A 20251-nucleotide genomic window follows, 5' to 3' on the forward strand; every position below is an offset into this window, starting at 1 on the left:
AACACAGCATTATTCCAGTAATTATGCAGACACATCATTATTCTAGTGATTGTTTATTATTCCACATTATTCCCCCCTTTGGAAGTTTTCCTATTTAAGATTCAGGATCTTTAGGGGGCAACATTTTATATTCCCATAAAGCTAACATTGCTTCATGTTTTGCAGTTAATTGGGTGTACTTTCTGAGATCCTTCGAATCATTGCTACAACACAGGGGAATAAGCAGGGAATCAAAATACATCCTAGAATTAACAATACTGCTATAATTATGATGGTTTGTAGGCCTGGTAACTTTGGCCACCATCCTGAAAATATGTCTTCCAAATTAAATCCTTTCCAGGTTTGCACCGGAACATGAGCTAATTTGACCATTTTGTCCGTTATGTCCTTCAACACTTTTCCACTTTCATCTATTTCGATGCAACAGTTTGTTAGGTTGAATTTTCCACATATCTTTGGCCAACAGATAGTCCAAGGCTAACCTATTTTGCATAATATATGTCCCGGATTTCACATTTTATTTGGCCAATTCAGTTAGTCCCTTCACAGTCTCATTAGTGATTAACTCTACTACCGCTTGTAACCTAATGAGCTTGTTGAGCATATAAATAGGGGCACAGTATCCATACATTCCATCCTCAGCCCAAGTAGTCAGACCATAAACTAGGATAATGCAGCAAGGTGGCCATTCATGTTCTTGCCAAGTGACTCCTGTGCATTGGGTGTGTGCACTTAGTTCCCTTCTTTGTCTTATATTGCCAACTTCATCATAGATGGGAACTCCAAGAATTTGCTTAGTTTTTAATGGTAACAGGAAAAATCCTGGTCGAATTATTCCCAATGCACAAGATCCACACCAGTTCTTGGGTAGTTGTCCATATGCCATTTTTCCGCAAATCCAGTACATTCCATCTGGGGCTAGCCAAAGGAGACTGGTATTTGTGGGGTCTTTTAGATATGGCATCCCAGATATGTTAGTAAGGGCATAATGATCCATAGTAATGGTTTCGTTGGTTCCAGACCACCATTTACTGTTTTCCCAAGACCCTGTGCATAGGAGGTTACCTACTGCTATGCAAGATTCTGTTTTGTTCCTTGAGTAACATACAGTACATGTCCTACCAGGTTGGAAGTGAAAGTCCAATCACCATCTTTCCCGCTTGTATAGGTTAAACTACTATTCTCAGACATTTCTAGTACCTTGGTATAATTTAACTCTTGTGCCTCCCATGGCTATTTTTCTCCCATATTTGTTCCACCACACACAAAACAGTTGGAAACATCTAAAGTATGGGCAATATCTTCAGCTAACTTAACAAAGGTATTGACTACATGTCTAGGTATTTCAGGAGTATTTAGTTTCTCCATTTCCTCATAATATGACCAAAATAATGATTTTTGTTCTGATCTTTTGGTTGCAGCTATAATTTTGATTTCTACCTCTGATATTGGGTTGTAGCCGTTGGCATCTATTCCTATCCCAAACATCTAATTTCGTCTTTCCCATTTATTTTGTTCTTTCTTTGTGTGTACTAGTTTTCTATTAGAGGGTTTCTGCAGTATGACCTCTTGTGTAGCCATTGCACTGATTTGTGTAGGAATGTGTGTGTATATTCCCCATATTAAATAACTAACAGGTATTATGAGCTGTAGAATCCTCATGTCTTCCACCGTGCATAAAGAGACAGCTTCCAGAGTGTCTCAGCAAGTTCTGATGTTCACACTGTGTGTTGAGAACCCGTTGCCGGTAGGGTTCGACAGGGTGTATTTCTTGTAAATTTTACCACTAAAAGTTTGTCAGTTTTATCCACCTTGTAAGTTACTGGATTGGCAGGTGCAGCTGCTTTCAATCTACTCCAGTGGACCCAGGACTTTCCCTCCAAGGTTTTCACTGCCAAAGGAGAACACATAACAGCAGTATATGCTCCTTTCCATCTTGGGCTCAGGGGATCTGATTTCCAGTGTTTTACCCATACTCTATCTCCTGGTTTGAACCCATGTGTTGCCGTGGCCACTGGAGGGGGTTGTTGTTCCATCATATAATGGCGCAAATTTGAAACAGCTAAATTATGAAGCTGTAACTGATGTAACAATTTCTGTTGGTCTATTCCCCCCTTATGAGCCAAGTCCGGCCAGCCCTGACTGTCAGGTTTAAATAGACAAAGGGGATGGCCAAACATGAGCTCATAAGGGCTAAGTTGTAATTTAGTGCGGGGGGCCAGTCTGATTGCATACAAATCCATAGGCAAAATGTCTGGCCAATGGAGATGAGTTATCAAACAAAATTTGGTAATAAAGGTTTTAATCGTGCGATGAGCACATTCCACCCTACCAGCCGATTGGGGGGTGAAAAGCACAATGAAATCTCCATTTAATTCATAATGCCTGGGCTAAGGCCTTGTTAATTTGGTGTACAAACTCAGGGCCATTATCTGATGAAATCCTAGAAGGGCAACCAAATCTAGGAATAATTTCTTTAAGAAAGATTCTGGCAACCTGTATAGCTTTCTTATTTACAGTTGGAAGGCCTCAATCCACCCTGAATAGGTATCGATTATAACTAACAGGGCTACATATTTCTTACTCCTAGGCTTATCAGTAAAATCAACAATGACATAGTCCATTGGAAAATAAGCGATTGGTTGTCAACCAGGCGGTACTACCAGTCCTTGGCATGCATTGGTTTGGACACAAATGGAACATTGAGAACATACTTGTGCCGTTAGCAAAGAAGCAAAGGGAAGATAGAAAAATCGTTCGAACTGCTGTAATAATGCAGTTTTTCCCAAATGATGTTGCTTATGGGCCTGAAAAATAAGGGGGCAGGCAAGCGCAAGAGGAACAGCAATGCGTCCATCAGGAAGGGTGTCCCAGCCTTTAACCAGTTTGGCTTGTACATCCTGCTTCAACTTTTGGCTTTCCTCTTTCGTATATGTAGGATCAAGTTGTTCTAGGTAAGTGTCTAAATGCATGAACCTGGTGACATCCGATTGGAGGGGGGGGACCTTCTAACGCAGCTCTTTTGGCTTCTTTGTCTGCCTTCCTATTGCCCTGGGTAATAAGGCTTGAGTCTTTTTGATGTCCAGGGCAATGGATGATTGCAACTTTAGACGGTAATTGGGCTGCTTTAATAAATCTTTTAATCAAAGTTGCATATTGGATGATCTTGCCTGTGGAGTCCAAATATCCTCTTTCTTTGTAGATTGCTGCATGTGCATGAATTGTCAAAAATGCATACTTACTGTCCGTATATACATTTAAAATCATTCCTGCAGCTATTTCTAATGCTCGGGTTAAGGCATATAATTCTGCAAAGTGTGCACTTGCTTGGCTAAGTAATTGTGCTGATTCTACATTTGCAGTTTGAGAAACAATTGTGTAACCAGAGTATCTAATTCCTTGATCCATAAAGCTGGATCTATCAGTAAACCACTGAAAGTCTGGATTATACAATGGTTGGTCCGTAAGGTCAGGTCAGCAAGAATATTGTAATTCTATTGTTTGCATGCAGTTATGCACGGGAATAGTTGAATCTGGTATTGGCATAAGAGTGGCCGGATTGAGAGTAGAGCACTGTTGCAGTGTAACTTGTGGATTTTCTAATAAAAGGGCCTGTATCTTATGCATCTTTTGATTGCTAATCCATAAATGTCCCTTATTGTCAATAATCGTCTGCAGGGCATGACTAGTACAAACAGCCACTGGAGCAGAAAAGGTTAACTTATTTGCCTCCTGTAGTAACAGCATAACTGCTGCTAGAATTTTTAAACATTCTGGCCATCCTTGCGCCGTCATATCTAACTGTTTTGACAGATAAGCAACTGGGCGATTCCAATTTCCCTGCTTTTGGGTAAGGACCCCTAAAGCCACATTCTGTCTCACATCAACAGGTGAAAACGACCTAGATATATCAGGTAGTCCTAGAGCCGGTGCTGTAGCTTGTTGAAGGTGTTTCATTGCTTGGGTCTGCTCTTGTTGCCACAAAAGGGGTTCCTTTTCTGGTCCTCTTAAAACTTGGTACAATGGTTTAGCTGTGAGAGCGAAGTTAGGAATCCAAATTCTACAGAAGCCTGTAATTCCCAAAAAGGCTCTAACTTCTTGTTTTGTTTGGGGATGGGAATCTGTAACACAGCTTGCTTTCTCTGGGGGCCCAGAGTTCTTTGTCCTTCTGATAGTTCATAGCCTAAATACATTAGAGTCATTTGAACTAATTGTGCTTTCTTTTTGGACACTCTGTAGCCATAGTCTTGTAACATTCGGAGCAGTCTGGATGTGTTTTCAAAGCAATCCTCCCTGTTTTGTCCAGTTATCAGAACATCATCCACATATTGAAGACAACAGTCCTCTTGTTTGACTAACTTCAAATATGCAAGATCTTGGGCTAAAGCTTGACCAAAACACGTAGGTGAATTCTTAAAGCCTTGTGGTAGCCTAGTCCAGGTATATTGAGTCTTAACTTGTGTCTTTGGATTAGCCCATTCAAATGCAAAGATCGGCTGACAATTCTCGCTAAAGGTATGGTGAAAAATGCATCCTTTAAGTCCACAACTGAAAACCATTTAGCGGATGCAGGTATTGTACTTAAAAGAATATATGGATTAGGAACAGTCGCGTGTAGGGTTAAGGTCAATTTATTAATGGGGCAGAGATCCTGCACTGGTCTCCACTGTCCGTCAGGCTTACGAACAGGTAGAATTGCAGTATTCCAGGGTGACTGAATTTTTCTAATGATTTTTGCTATCAAGTATTTTTGGATTAATTCTTGAATGGCAATAGCAGCCTCTAAAGTACAATATTGTTGTGGCACTCTAACAGGATATGCTTGTGGTTTTAGTTCCACCATAACGGACGTGGCATATTTTGCAAATCCAGGGGGGTTATCCTTTGCCCACAGGAGTGGGACATTAAATTGTTGCCACTTAGTACCTACTACTTCTTCTGTCACTATCATCAAGCACCATATTTCTTCCACTGGGTGGCGCACTTCAATTAATTGCTTCCCATTGACAAAGGAAATAGTTGCTTTTAACTTATTTAGCAAGTCTCTCCCCAATAATGGGACTGGACAGTCTGGGACATATAAAAATTGATGTTTAATGATTCCTTGTCCCACTTGGCATGTTAGGGGTTCCAGGAGTGGTCGAAATTGAGTTTCTCCAGATACTCCCTGAATTTGGATGGTCTGGTTTGATGGCTTGCCAATAGATTTATTTAGGACTGATCTGGTGGCTCCCGTGTCAACAAACATTAGGACAATCTGTCCTCCCACCCGTATTTTAACAATGGGCTCTGGGGGTGGGACCATAGAACCCGGTCCTCTTCAGTCTCCCCATTCTATGTCGGATAAGCTGATCATGTTTTCTTCTCTTTCTTCCATCTGACTGGGATAGGCTGGATGCCCTCTTCCCCTGAAGCTTCCCTTACAACTTCTTTGGAAAGTCCCTCTAAGTCCTCTTCCTCATCCTCTTCCATACTGGCGAGATTGTCCCTTAGGTTGGCCATTCCTCTGGGGGCACTCCCTTTGCCAGTGTCCTTCCTGTTTACAGATGGCACATTGATTGGGTCCAATACGCATTCCCCCCAAGGCCACTGCTAACATTTCAACCTTCCTTTTTTCTTTCTGATCTGACTTACGTTATTCTTCCTTTTCATGGTTATAGAACACCTTCTGAGCTATTTCCATGATTTCTGCTATATTCTTCCCTAATGCCCCTTCTGTGCGTTGTAACTTTTTCTTTATGTCTGGGGCACTTTGGGTGATAAATCTTTCAATTAGGAGTGGGCAATTTTGTGCCACCTCCATATCAAGACCTGTGTTTACTTTATAAGCTTCTATCAGTCGGCTAAGAAAAGTGGTTGGTGACTCATTTTTATCTTGCCAAATACTAGTTACTGCAGCATAATTAACTGGATGAATTGCAGCTTCTCTCAGGGCTTCTAAACACAAAAGCTGATAACTCTGCAACAAAGTTTGGTGTTGTCCATCGTTAGCATTCCAGTCTGGTCTTTCTTCTACTGCTTCGGTATCTCGGTTTGCTTGATAATTCGCTCCCCCATTGGGGTGTTGGCGGGCAAGTACTTTTAATTTTTCCTAACCTATATTTCTCTCTCCCCTCCATATCCAGTAAAGTAGAAATAAGTTGTTGCGTATCATCCCATGTGGGATTATACGTCTGAATAATGGTGGAGAATAGGTCTATTACTACTTGAGGTTTTTCTGAAAATGGTCCATATTGCCAACGCCAATTGAGTAGATCAGTGGTTGTAAAGGGAACATACTGGAGCATCGGAATATTGGTGTTGTTTGGTCCAGGGACCAAAACTTCTCTTAGAGGGGCTATCATTTCTTCTGTTTTTACCCTCGTTTTACTTCTAGTTTGACTAGAAACTAATGTTTTGCTGTCATCACTATCCAAGTCCTGATCTTTCTTCTGAACGGTTCTTTTTTTATCTTTCTTTTCACACCGACTTCTGGTTGAAGGTGGACTTCATTTCTTTCAACCGGAGGGGGTGGAATTTGCTGATATATCCCCCCTTCTTCTCTTCTAGGAACATAGGGCAGGGGCCTGGCAACTTCCTCCCTTTCTTCCTGGCTCAAAATCTTAGCTTTTGTCTGAGGTTTGGCTTTTTGGTTTGCCAAATATATTTTAGCACATTCTATCTGACACTTTGCTAACCATCAAGGCTTTTCTTCAATATTGATCTGCCATTGGTCTATATAGGGATATTGGTCCCAATGACCACTTCCAGTCACAATTTGATGAACCCATGCCACGAGTTCGGGATTCGCCGATCCCTCTTTGGGCCACCCTATGCCAAAGGTGGTCCATTCAGATTCACAGAATCTTTTTAACATGGCTGGATTTGGTCATGGGTCCCCATAATCTCTAGAAAAACCCTTTTTGAAATTTCCTAACATACACTGAAGCGGCGTCTGACCAACGCCCTTCTTAGTCTGGTTTCTCCCTAACACACTACCACCGACCTGGAGTGCCAGACATTCCAACGGTCACTCTTCAGGAAATGCGATGGTTTAACCACCCACACAATCCTACCTATTGAAGACTTAAGGACACCGTCTTGTCTTCTAGGGAGTGATCAATCCCCTCTTCCGATCCAAATGGGATCAGGTATCCCCTTTTATAATACTTGCCTGCAGGTGTTCCAGGACCCTTCCGCGGATTAAAGACCCGTCTGCTACCCTCGGTGGATCCTTGACTGGAGTGCTTCGCTGGCGGGTGAGTTCCCCTCCTGTCCCGTTGAGGTCTCCCCATAGACAAAGGCCACAGAGCCGGCTTGGAGGAGTCATTGTTAGGAGAGGGGCTACCCACCAGGGCAGTCCATCTGGAAGGTCAATGGCCTCTTCCTAAGAGTCCCGGTGGAGTTGCCAGAAATCTTGTGAAAAACAAAAGGACTCTTACGAATTCCAGAGGGTTTTAGCAGAGAGATTTATTGCGCAGGTTCAGAAGCAATAGCAACTAGCAATTCTGAACCCCGAGAGCGGGTTCAGACTTCAGTTTTATACTTTCTGTTTCTTAGGAACAAAGGAATACAGATTGTAATACATTAGGTTCGTTTCTCATGGGTATACAATGGAGAGAGTTTGCTACAAACATTGTATCCAAGTGCAATGCGCATTTCACATACTACTAACACAGCATTATTCTAGTAATTATGCAGACACATCATTATTCTAGTGATTGTTTATTATTCCACATTAATGTGACTCCCTCAAAAAGAGAATATTTGACAGCATTTTAGTATTATTTATTGTAAACATTTTAACAAACGTTAAGATAATTTGTGGTACCAGAACTGAAACTACTATTTACAATACTATATTTTGTCAGTGTATAAGAAATTTTATGAACTGGAACAGCCATAGCAACAAACCAGCCAATGAGAGCTGTTTTTGATTAAGACATAGTATTGGCTGTGTGAGTCATGTGATCCAGCCTATATATATTATAGATAAAAATTTTCTAAACTATGCCTCCCGCTCATTTTGAATGTGTGCTTATTTTGGGGGGTTATTTTTGCACTGGAAAGCTGTAAACTAACAATTTTTCTATCTAAAGAAATTTTCTGAAGAGATGTGACCTATCAAAGAAAATATAGAATGTTTGGAAATAGTTAGACTTATTTGAAAGGCATCACATCCAGTGGTGGGATTCAGCCAGTTTGCACCGGTTCAATAGAATCGGTAGCTATATTTTGCTGCATTTGTAGAACCGGCTGGCTTCCAGAAGTCCAGTCTAGGCTTCAGAGGCCTGGAGGAGGCCTTCCAGGCCTAGAACGGCCCCCGGAAGTGCATGATGCCACTTCCAGAAATCAGTTCTAGGCCTCAGAAGCCTAGGCCTGCATTGAATAAGAGAACTGGTTGTTCAGATATTTGAATTCCACCACTGATCACATCTTATCAGTTTTTTTTAAAAAAGCATACAAATGTGTAATGTTTTGATTTATCTAATGCCTACACTGTATTCTTCTGTCACATATAAACTTGTAAAATGATTTTATTTAATGTAGTGTAAAAAGGAGGTAGTAATGAAGGTCATATTGAGAACTTCTAACTTAGTGACTTTCAGATTACAAAGAAAATTAAACTTGTGGTTGTTTCTTTTGTATTTTCTATTCATATTAATTAATCTGCATTTACAATACTAATACTTGTAAATTGTTACATTAAGAATTTTAAAGCTCTTCATATAATGATGAAAGCAATCCATTTTAAAAGCTGGTGTTTGAGTATTTAGCTATTTAAGCATTTTATTTCACTATAATTGTTTGGATCTTACCTCCTTTAGCCACACAGCTTACATGCTTGTGTTTTTTCCCTTTTAGATAAGAACAAGGTGGAGTCATAAAGAAAATGCTTTCAGATTTCAATTGACCAATGGATCTTACTGGCTGAACTGTAACATTATACTTGCACGAAAAGGACAGGTTCTGAAGAATTATATAGTTTTCCTATGAGAGACATAAACCATTTTATTATCCTCTTTTTGGGTTTAAATTTAATATTTTCCAAGCAATCAATGCAAAAATACATTTTTAGAGAAAAAGACAGCTTACAAAATATGCAGATATGTTCATATATCATTTATTTATTATAGGAAGATGAAATAGGTGATGAAATAGGTAGAGCTGAAGGCAACACATTCAGCCCAAATCTCTGGATAACTTCATATAGAGGAAATTTCATAATATGGCACAAGTTGAAAAGGAAAAAAAATGTGCCACATATTTTAATAGAACTGCAAATTGTAGTGTATTTCAATATGAATTCCACTACCACATGGGTGGACAGTAAATTCTTTATCCAAAAGCTTGCACAAATAAGTGTCTTATTTGGTAAAAAGGAATAAAAAAAATAAACTATATTGGATAATTTAATCCAATAAAGTGCAAGAAAACAATCATTGATTTTTTTAAAAGCATACTTCAGAATTAAACACAAAATTTTATTTCATGGAGAATTATACTGTATATAACATTGCACAACTCAGGAAAAGTTTCTGATTACCATTAATAAGGATTTTCTAACTGGCTTAAATGGATTTAAATAAATTGTAAAAGTTGACAGAAGAAAATATACAAAAATCTGCATCAGTTTTATGGAAAGAATGTAACTTGTTCTACCTAATCCTACAAAATCAGTTTGTACCACAAACAAAAGATGGAACAATTCTCTTCCAGTCTCAGCTTCTTGAAATAACCATAATTGGTAAGAACCACACTGAAGCAATACGTCTCCTTATAATGCCTTATATAATTACATATTTAAAATTGTTCAATGATGCAATCTTCGATCTCCGGGAAGAGTATACTCCAGTTATTTATTTAAAATAAATAACCAGTTATTGTTTAAAAACAATAAAAAACAGTTATATACAAGGTTAAAATAACTTAGCTTACGCTGGTCCTCTGCCAGCGTCCTCAGAGTGGAGCTTAGGGGGTGGGAAAGTTCTTTTTATCCCCTTGCTGATCCAGCTGCCTACTCGTTGCCCTCGTGACAGGGCCACTCTTCCTGATTGCCTGTAACTGCCTTAACTGTTCCGCCCTCTCTTTCTTGCACTCCAATTTTGTATTTTTCTGCTCTGTCATCCTTGTACCGCCTCCTCCTCCCTGCGCTGTTATTACCAACACACTCCTCAATCCCTCCTCTCTACCCAATGCAAGGTGCCTCCTCCGATTCGACACCACACGAGTCCTGTCACGGAGTTCCTCCTTTTTATTCTCCCTGTTGGGCTGCTGGTCTACCTGCCGTTTTTGTGTTCCATTGCCAGTTCCTATCTCATCTCCCTCCTCCAACTCCCCTCCTCTCCTAACCTGCCGATTCATACACCCTTTTTGTCTTCTGTTGTCCATTCCTGTCATCCCTCCCTTCTCCAATTTTTCCCTTTCCCTAACCTGCCTACTTGTGTACCATTCCTGCCTGCCATCATCCTCTCCTATTGTTGTTCCCTTCTCCAAATTATCTCTCCTCCTCTTCTGCCAGTCTACCTGCTGTTCCTGTTTCCCATCATGCCTTCCTATCAACCTTCCTCTCTCAGGTAGTTTGTCTACCCCCTCAGTCTGCCGATCTCCCTGCTGTTCATGTCCTGCCCGATCCATTCCTGTCCCTCTTGGAGAAGGGAGGGATGACAGAAATGGACAACAGAAGACAACAAATAAACTAGATCAACCAGCCTTCCTCAACATAGACCACTTCAAAGGCTTCAAGTCACATAATGCATATTCAACAGAGCTAATGGCCATACTCAATCTATAGGAACTGCAGCCAAATGCATGTGGAAGACTCCAAGGAACTGAAGTCACAATAACTGTTCATTACAAAGGACAAAATGAATGCTTTGAAGCATAGAATAAATTTGTATTGGAGATGTAAAGGGGAAGATAATGGGATCTTTAAAGATCATTTATACACTTCCTCACAAAATATAGGATCATATCTTTTACAGTTTTTGATACTTAAAACTTAACTTACATATGTTACATCATTGAATTTTTCAAGCTCTTCGGTATTGTTGTAAGAACATAATTCTGGGAACCACTGAACATGATATCCTTCCCTGCTGATGGCATCTATCAGTGAAATAACATAACAGGAGAAAATTAATAGAAGCTTACATTTAAAGTTTTTGATTTTTTGGAATAGTTCATGCAAAGATACACATACAATACTGGACATATTTATCATTTATAGGAAAAATGTATAAAATGAATATGGATATACCTTTTAGAACAGTGATAGAGAACCTTTTAGAGACCGAGTGCCCAGACTGCAACCCAAAACCCACTTATGCATCATCAGGTGCCGGGTGGGAGTGGCCCATTGGCTGGGTGTGGCCAATTGGGGAGAGTGTGGCTCATTGGGTGGGTGTTTCCCACGAGAAGTTGAAATTGACTGATTGATTGAACCTTTTTTTTTTTGCGCATGGCAGCGAAGGCCTAAAATGAAAAGGTTTTATAAAACTCAGCTGAAGGCCTAGGACTGGGGCGACAGCGCATGTGCCCATAGAGAGGGCTCTGAGTGCCACCTCTGGCACCTGTGCCATAAGTTCACCACCACTGTTTTAGAATATTGAGAGTTAGTCTGAGCAAATTTCAAAGATCTCAAGTTGATCTGGTGTAGCAGTTTTTATGCAGCTGTGTTGCACCATTAAAATATCACACAGGAGAATGGAATTTGCAATTTTAAAAGTCCACAGAAAAGTGGAATTGGAAAGTGCAGAAAAATGGACACAATAATATACTACAGAGTGATTACAAATCTATGGCAGAATGCTACACATTTAGATAATCTAAATATGTAAAAGGAGAGAACAAAAAAAGATAAATTAACCATTTTACTAATATTCATCTAATTCTGCAAGTGATTTTACTAATTTGCTTTAAAAAAATCATGAAAGTTCTTTCAATATTCCTCCTTTCTAGTTTTCCCCCATAGCTATGGGAAACACAATCATCCAGATTAATCTGCATTTAGTTGCCAGGCTGACATCTTTACTTATCTATACTTAATTCATGTTCAGGTTTCAAAGCATCAGGGGCAGCAGCAAACAAGATTTGGAGCAAGGTAAGTCTGGCCTGCTTATACAAATTAAGAAGGCATGATAGTCATGATAGAAAATAATTGATATAATTTACTTCGTGAAAATACACTGCATTTAAAATGTAGACTGCCATAGCAATCATATTAAACTAAACACTGATGTTTATAGTAAATGCCTACACTTATTTGCAATTAACTACATTGGCTCTGCTCAAATGCATACAATGAGTAACCCAAAAGGAGTGCAAGCTAGCAATATCACAGATTTTTTTTTATGCAAAAACCTTCAGTAGCACTTTTGTTTGTTTTCCATAATATTTGTTTTATTCTGTCTACTTTTACCAAGCAATCCATTTTAAGTAATTTATCTCATATATTTCAAGATTCTTTTTCTTATCTTACCTAAATGTATTTTGATTTATACTAGGCAAATATTAAAATAAGTTATTCAGATGCCAAGTTCACTGATAATTGTTTAAGATGTAGGAAGAATAGACAATCTGAGACCAAACCAAGCACAATTTCTACTGATTAAAGGCTAACCCAATACAAAAGTCCTTTTTAACAGAAAATTGTGAATGAATTATTATGTCAAGATGTTACATTATTCTTGAAAAAATAATAAAATATCTTAAGCTATGCTGAACTAAAATGTAAGTTTAGAACACAGATCTAAGTACACACTACTAATACAAATCTTTGCCTATACAAATATGATCCTATATAACTGTGCTGGGGCTGTTCCCATGTGTTATTGCTAATAGTCTCTGCATCAGAGATGACTTATGACTCAGTCTTGCTATTCAATAATCTGTATGCATACAAAGAAACATAAAGGCCATGATCAAGCTAAAAATTGTGGGGGGGAGGGGAGTTCTGAGACTATAACTATGCTCTATTTTTCTTCAGATGGTATGTCCAGTACCTAAATGTTGCAATAGGAAACTGATGTTCACATCAACTCTAAGATCCTACATGGCAGCATTTTTTTTTCATCTTGACCATCAAAGGCCATGGCTAGACCACTTCTTGAGTTATCTATACAGCAATATTAGTCTCCCATAGAGAATCTTCTACAGGTCACTTAACTACCATTTTCTTTTTAATATAGTTAATTATTTCCTAGACACATTAAGATTCTGACTGATCTGTCAAGAGAAGCCTTGTACCTGAAACAAAGAACAAAAGGCCTCTATAATTGATTAACAAAGATAAACTGATTTTATTATTATTATTATTATAACAATAGTAGTAGTAGTAGTAGTAGTAGTAGTAGTAGTAGTAGTAGTAGTAGTAGTAATAATTGTTAGAGAATTTTAATTTCTCTATTGGTGAAAAAATAAATCAGAAGCTCTCATAGTTGACTGCATTTAGCTGATTCAAAATAACTTCTTTATATTTATATCAAAATATTTACAATATCATACATTCTTCTTTACAGCAACATAGCACAAATGAAGACTTCTTACAGAGAGATACAGAGACAAACCTGAGACTGAAAATTCAGCTTCTAACTCAATACCTTTTGCACAGACTCAGTAGCACTTTCTTCACATTGGCTGACTGAGTTACCACATGACTCTTCCTGCTCATGAATATTCCAACACTCCTCCCTTCATGACAGGAAGAGACATCAGACCTATTGACTTAACACATTTTCCATAGTGAACACTACCCAATGGTTTAGTCATCATGTCTGCCAAATTATCCTCAGAAGAACAATGATGTAAACTAATCAATTTTCCTTTTACAGCTTCCCTGACATTACAATACTTAATGTCTACATATTTACTTCTCTTCTTCACCCTGTCACCAGTTGCCATTTTTATACAGGCAGCATTGTCTTCAAATACCTTTACAGATTCTTTTACATTAATATTTAAATCTTGCAACAACTGTACATCATTATGTGGCAATACCTTTTTCTTATATACCCACTTACAACCCACAGCTTTGGTTCCCTGTGGCAAAGTCACTGATTTAAATACTTCATGGTCTCCCATGGATTTCATCTCTTTATCCATGGCCTCCTTCCATTTTTCTTGTTCAGCTTTTGGTAATGCCAACACTTCTTTATAACTTCTTGGCTCATACCACACATTGCAAACCTTTACCTTGCTGGCAGAATACCTGTCAGGCAGAATTTCTTTGTTACATCGCTCTGACCTACATGGTATTAACTGCTCCTGTGTCTCAATTCTTTCTGGTTTCATGTCTTGTTCAGTCAATATGGCTTCTCCCCAATATGACTTGCTCGTACCAGAATCCTCTAATAATGAATCTTTCATTGTTTGCAAAACACCATTCCTTCTTTCAGCTACACAGTTCTCTGCTGCTGTGTAAGGATTTATACATCTGTGTCTTATCCCCAACTAACCCAACCATTGTTGAATTTAGTTGACATAAATTCAGTACCTCTGTCAGTTTGCAACTGACACACTTTTTGTCTGTACCTTCTCTCTACAAAATTTACCCACTGTCTTTCCTCTAAGCAAGTAGCAAAAACTATACCTGCTATAATCATCAACAATTACCAGTGCATATTTTGCTCCTCCCAAACTGGCTTGCATAGGTCCCACCAGATCTGCATGGACCAGCTCTAGAACTCTTTTTGTTTGTCTTGTGCTACATTTACTAACTTGGAATGCCTTTGACTTCGATGCTTTGCATACTGCACAGTCCAAATATGTTTTGCATCCCTTCAAATTTAGCCCTTCTGCAAAATCTTGCATTTGCTGCAAAACTTTAAAGCGTGCATGGCCAAGTCTTCTATGCAGAAGATGAACACATGAATCATGCTCTGCAACATTCTTAAATATATGGGAACATTGAATCTTTTGTCCCTGCAATACATATAGATTATCTTCCTTTATGCCTTCTGCACAAATATTCCCATTCCTTTTGATGAGACACTTCCCATTTACAAAAATGATCTCAAAACCTTGTTTGTCTAAATTAGACACACTTAACAAAATATGTTCCATCTCAGGTACACAAAGCACATTGGTAAACTTTGATTCCAAATATGGAATTTTTACATCGCCTTTTCCGATGACTTTTGCTTTCTGGCCATTTGCCAAAGCCACAACTTCTTGTGCTACTGGAACAAACCTGCAAAATAATTCAGAGTCATTAACAATTGTTTGACTTGCCCCACTATCTATTAGCTACTTGTCTCTGTTGTTGCTATAGCAAACTTTTGCAACACCAAAATGTTCCTTTTGCAAATCAATCCCTTTTGGTTGCACAAATGTGCTGCAAACAGTTCCTTTGCAAACAGTTCCTTTTCAAATGTGTCTTTGCTCCACAAATGTAGCAGTTCTTTTGCACAGACTCAGTAGCACTTTCTTCAATTTTCCTGCTCTTAGCCATTGCCAGGTCTTGTTATTATCTGCTTTCCCAGCTATTTTTTTAATGTATTGGCCATGTATGCTTTGTCTTCCCATGCCTCTATTCTGTTCTTTATTTGGTCTTTCTTGTAAGTCAGTTCGGTCTCTCCAGTAGTCAGTAAGCCTTCCTGATATACTAATTTCAGTGCATATGCATCATTGTTCTTCAGATATTCTTCCAAAGCCATTTTTTCTTCTTCAACCATCTGATGTACTTGTATTACTATTATTATTATTATAATATTCATGAGCAGGAAGAGTCATGTGGTAACTCAGTCAGCCAATGTGAGGGACTAATTCTGGCTGCACAAGACCAAGCCTTAAGGACAAATGCATATAAATTCAAAATTGAGAAGACAGCAACAGAGAGTAAGTGCCGCCTATGCAAAGAAGCTGAAGAAACAGTGGACCACTTGGTAAGCTGTTGCAAGAAGATTGCACAAACTGATTACAAGCAGCGGCATGACAAAGTAGCAACAATGGTGCATTGGAAGATCTGCAAAAAATATCATTTGCTGTAAGCAAAAACTGGTGGGATCATAAAATAGAGAAAGTCATAGAAAATGATCAAATTAAACTGCTCTGGACTTCAGAATTCAAACAGACAAGCACCTGCAACATAACACCCCAGACTTAACAATTGTCGATAAGAAAGACAAAAAAGTCTGGATAGTGGATGTGGCAGTGCCTGGAGATAGCAGAATAGAAGAGAAAGAACTGGAGAAGATAACAAAATACAAAGACCTACAAATAGAAATAGAAAGACTGTGGCAAAAGCAAGCAAGGTAGTACCAATAGTCATAGGCTCCTTGGGTGCAATCCCAAAACAACTGGAGCACCACTTGAACACCATTGGCATTGACAAATTCGCTATTAGTCAATTGCAAAAGGCAGCCTTACTAGGAACTGTTTCCATCCTGCGACGATATCTGTAATACCATCAAACATCCACATCTGCCTATCCCAGGTCCTAGGTAAGGACTCGATAGGTAGACAAAATGCCAAATCCAGTCTGAACATCTGGCTGACTGTGCGATGATCCATAATAATAAAGTTGGAAGGGACCTTGGAGGTCATCTAGTCCAACCCCTGCTCAGGCAGGAAACCCTATACCATTTCAGACAAATGGCTGTCCAGTCCCTTCTTAAAAACTTCCAGTGTTGGAGCATTCACCGCTTCTGGAGGCAGGTTGTTCCACTGGTTAATTGTTCTAACTGTCAGGAAGTTTCTCCTTAGTTCTAGGTTGCTTCTCTCCTTGATTAGTTTCCATCCGTTGCTTCTTGTCCTGCCTTCAGGCGCTTTGGAGAATAGCTTGACTCTCTCTTTATGGCAACCCCTGAGATATTGGAACACCGCTATCATGTCCCCCCTCGTCCTTCTCTTCATTAAATTAGACATACCCAATTTCAGCAACCATTCCTTATATGTTTTAGCCTCCAGTCCCTTAATCATCTTTGTTGCTCTTCTCTGTACTCTTTCTAGAGTCTCAGCATTTTTTTTTACATCGTGGTGACCAAAACTGGATGCAGTATTTCAAGTGTGGCCTTACAAGGCATTGTAAAGTGGTATTAATACTTCACGTGATCTTGATTCTATCCCTCTGTTAATGCAGCCCAGCACTGTGTTGGCTTTTTTGGCAGCTGCAGCACACTGCAGGCTCATATTTAAGTGATTGTCCAGTTACTACTATTGAGCAAGGTATCCCTTATACTATACCTGTACATTTGGTTTTTCTTGCCTAAATGTAGAATCTTACTTTTTTCACCATTGAATTTCATTTTGTTACATAGAGCCCAGTGTTCAAGTCTGTCCAGGTCCTCCTGTATCTTAAGCCTGTCTTCTGGAGTGTTGGCTATTCCTGCCAGCTTGGTGTCATCCACAAATTTGATGATTTCCCCATCTATCCCCTTGTCCAAATCGTTGATGAAGATGTTGAAGAGCACTGGGCCTAGAACAGAGCCCTGGGGCACCCCACTACACAGTTCCCTCCATGTAGATGCAGTTCCATTGAGGACCACATGCTTGTTTTATCCATAGTCCTATATGTTTATCCAGATTGATAGCAAGTATTGGAATTGCTTATGCAATTCACAGAAATAAGTGCTCTTGATCAAACATTGAGAAACGGTATCAACACAAGCCCTGCTTTATTCAGTATATTAGAGTTCAAATGGCATTTTCTCTTCACCAAAATCTTATTAACTCACGGCACAGGTAACTCAAGGATACAGGTGGACACAGAAGAGGGCATGGCCAGAAAGTCTTATAAAGAAAGTGGTATCAGTCTAATAAGGAAAATGGTTGGTTCCATTCCTATAGCAGGCTTCATTACATGTCTTCCTGTCTTCTCAATGAGTCAGCAACTTCCTTGAATCAGTGATAATGGTGGTGGTAAGCAAACACAGCTTTTTCCTTTCCTTTGGTTATATTGCTTTTGATTCTAGTTAATATGCCCACCAATGCCATCTCCATTGCTGCAAGAGAGTTGCTGCCTGCATGGATGTAATAAGGAGGGTGGTATTGCCAACAGTTTTGAAATAAATACCACTGAACAGTCATAGTAGCTCAATCAACTTTAGATTTGCTTTGCTTAGTTTAGATCCTTAACCTACTTCTACATTTTTTCCCCCTTTGTATTTATTAGTCAGAACCCCTGAGGAAGCAAAAATCAGAAACATAAAACTGCTATTATTATTAGGGTTGGAAAGTTGAAAAAAAACTTTAACAACAGCATCTAGGTCAAATCAACACTATATAAAAAGGCACTGTAACTCTTGGTCAGATTGATGATGTATACATATGCAAATTAATACTAAACAGAATGCATATCTGTAAGCAAGATTCTTTTCTACTCTCCTCCAAATATATGCTTAGGAAAAAGTTGGAAACCTTTGCTTCTACATTAACTTAAATAATAAATAATAGCTCATATTAATTATAATGTTTAAAAATGCCAACAGTATATCATAAAGCAGTCAGACTTTCTCTATTTGTATATCTAAAATTACCAGGAAGCTATTTGAATCAAAGTTTATTAATAACCAACAAATTATTTAGGGAAGGTAAAGTATGGTTTTGCATCTACCTTCTGTTTTCTTCCAGTAGACTTTCACTTGAAGTTGGTCATCTTGGAAAAAAGGTACTCCAATTTCAAGAAGATGATTAAGTCTACTTCCTTTGAAGAATGAAACATCACTAGCTTTACCAATGGTAGATATCCATTCTTCTGTAAAAGAAAATATTTCTGAAAATTTGCCAGTTGCCAGTTGCATGGTGGCTGTATAAACAAAGTGTTTCAAATGATACTTTAAATGCATCTAATAAGAGATCACTGGATTACAAATAAAAAGAATAAAAATACAATAAAAGGAACAATAATTAATATTTATTTATAAAACAGGAGAAAACATAACTTTGCCAATTATTGGCAGCTAATTCTAAAAGAAAGTTATTAGTTTCAGAATATCTAGGCATTTTCAAATTTTTTTGTTTGCTAAAATACAATATGATCAATCCTAGCTGGTAACCTAGCTATTCTATTTTCAAAGATAGTCCCACATATATAGCATTGTATTCAGGTCAAGAAAAGATTATTACACTATAGATAACTGAGGATGTCCAATGCAGCTGAACCTTCAAGCTGAACATACATCAGTCTCTGAATAAAACTGTACTATCAGTAACAGCAATGGTTATAGAACATAGTTATGCAAAGAATATTAAATTTTAAATATTTTGAATGATGAGATAAGATAACCTTTATTGTCATTTTTTACTGTGGACACAATGACACACATCAAAAATGAAATTTAGTTGCCCGCTGTCAAAGTAAACATACTATATACAACATATGCATACTATATATAACATATGTATAGACCTACACCTACATATACATAACATATGAATATTAAGCACTCTCCATCTTGAATGCAAGATGGATCCTATCTAATCTTACTGGATATGTTCTGAATATATTCTTCAAAAATCAATACAACCAAACTAATAATTTAATAATAAAACAATAATGTATACTTAATATTATAATTTATTAATTAATAATTAATTACAAAACAATAATGAAATACAGTACTTCTGAATTCATCATAGTAACTCAACATTTTAAAAAAATCAAAAACAAGTTTTTAATAATGTAGCTATTACTGACAATGCATCCAAAGCCAACCAAATCAAAAGAGTAATAAAGTAGAATGTTTTATCAATAAGAGCCAGCACAAAAATACAAATTGAATAATGTGAAGTAGAATACACTAAAAGTGAAGATGAAGTCATATTGTAGCTATTTTTGGAAAAATAGAAAAGAATATTACAGTCCTAAAACAATATTTTTAAACTAGGTTTAGTGATGAAAAGAGAATAATCTATTATTAAACAATGCAGGAAAAATTGCATTGAAATGTTCATGTTATAATATTGAATTAATGCATTAATATTCCTAATTTACCAAACATAGTTCAGATAATGTGTATTATCAATTTTTCATAAGCTAATTATTAAAGCAAAGCACAGAAGAGAAGCACTGCTTTAAAACTGTCAAGCAGTGTCAAATATTTCTATTCTATTCTATTCTATTCTATTCTATTCTATTCTAAACAAGTGAAAATAATTCTGCATTTTCTAAAGCAGCTTAAAGAATGAATCAAAGATTAATTGTGTAACAGGAAAGAAAGGGTGCCCTTCAATTGAATGTAATTTGATGAAACTTTCATACATGTAGAAATCAGGGTAATTGGACCTTGATTAACAAAGGTTTTATCTGAATATAAGTTGAATATGATCTGCA

The 20251-nt window shown here is 37.9% G+C and overlaps 1 protein-coding gene across 6 annotated transcripts in view; it reads right to left on the reverse strand.

Annotated features, from left to right (window-relative positions):
• Positions 1-20251, reverse strand: part of ANOS1 (anosmin 1) — a 395256-nt gene that overhangs the window by 19082 nt on the left and 355923 nt on the right. For 5 of the 6 annotated variants that reach the window (XM_039329753.1, XM_039329749.1, XM_039329750.1 and 2 more), the window contains 3 exons: positions 18533-18673; positions 10991-11088; positions 8799-8970 (listed from right to left, as the gene is read on the reverse strand). In XM_039329753.1, the coding sequence (XP_039185687.1) occupies positions 8799-8970; positions 10991-11088; positions 18533-18673 (411 nt within the window). The remainder of the gene's footprint in view (positions 1-8798; positions 8971-10990; positions 11089-18532; positions 18674-20251) is intronic. The other variant, XM_039329748.1, reaches the window with a different exon arrangement.

This window comes from Crotalus tigris, unplaced genomic scaffold (assembly GCF_016545835.1).
Source record: "Crotalus tigris isolate CLP2741 ecotype Arizona unplaced genomic scaffold, ASM1654583v1 scf7180000024415.1033897, whole genome shotgun sequence".
Taxonomy (NCBI): Eukaryota; Metazoa; Chordata; class Lepidosauria; order Squamata; family Viperidae; genus Crotalus; species Crotalus tigris.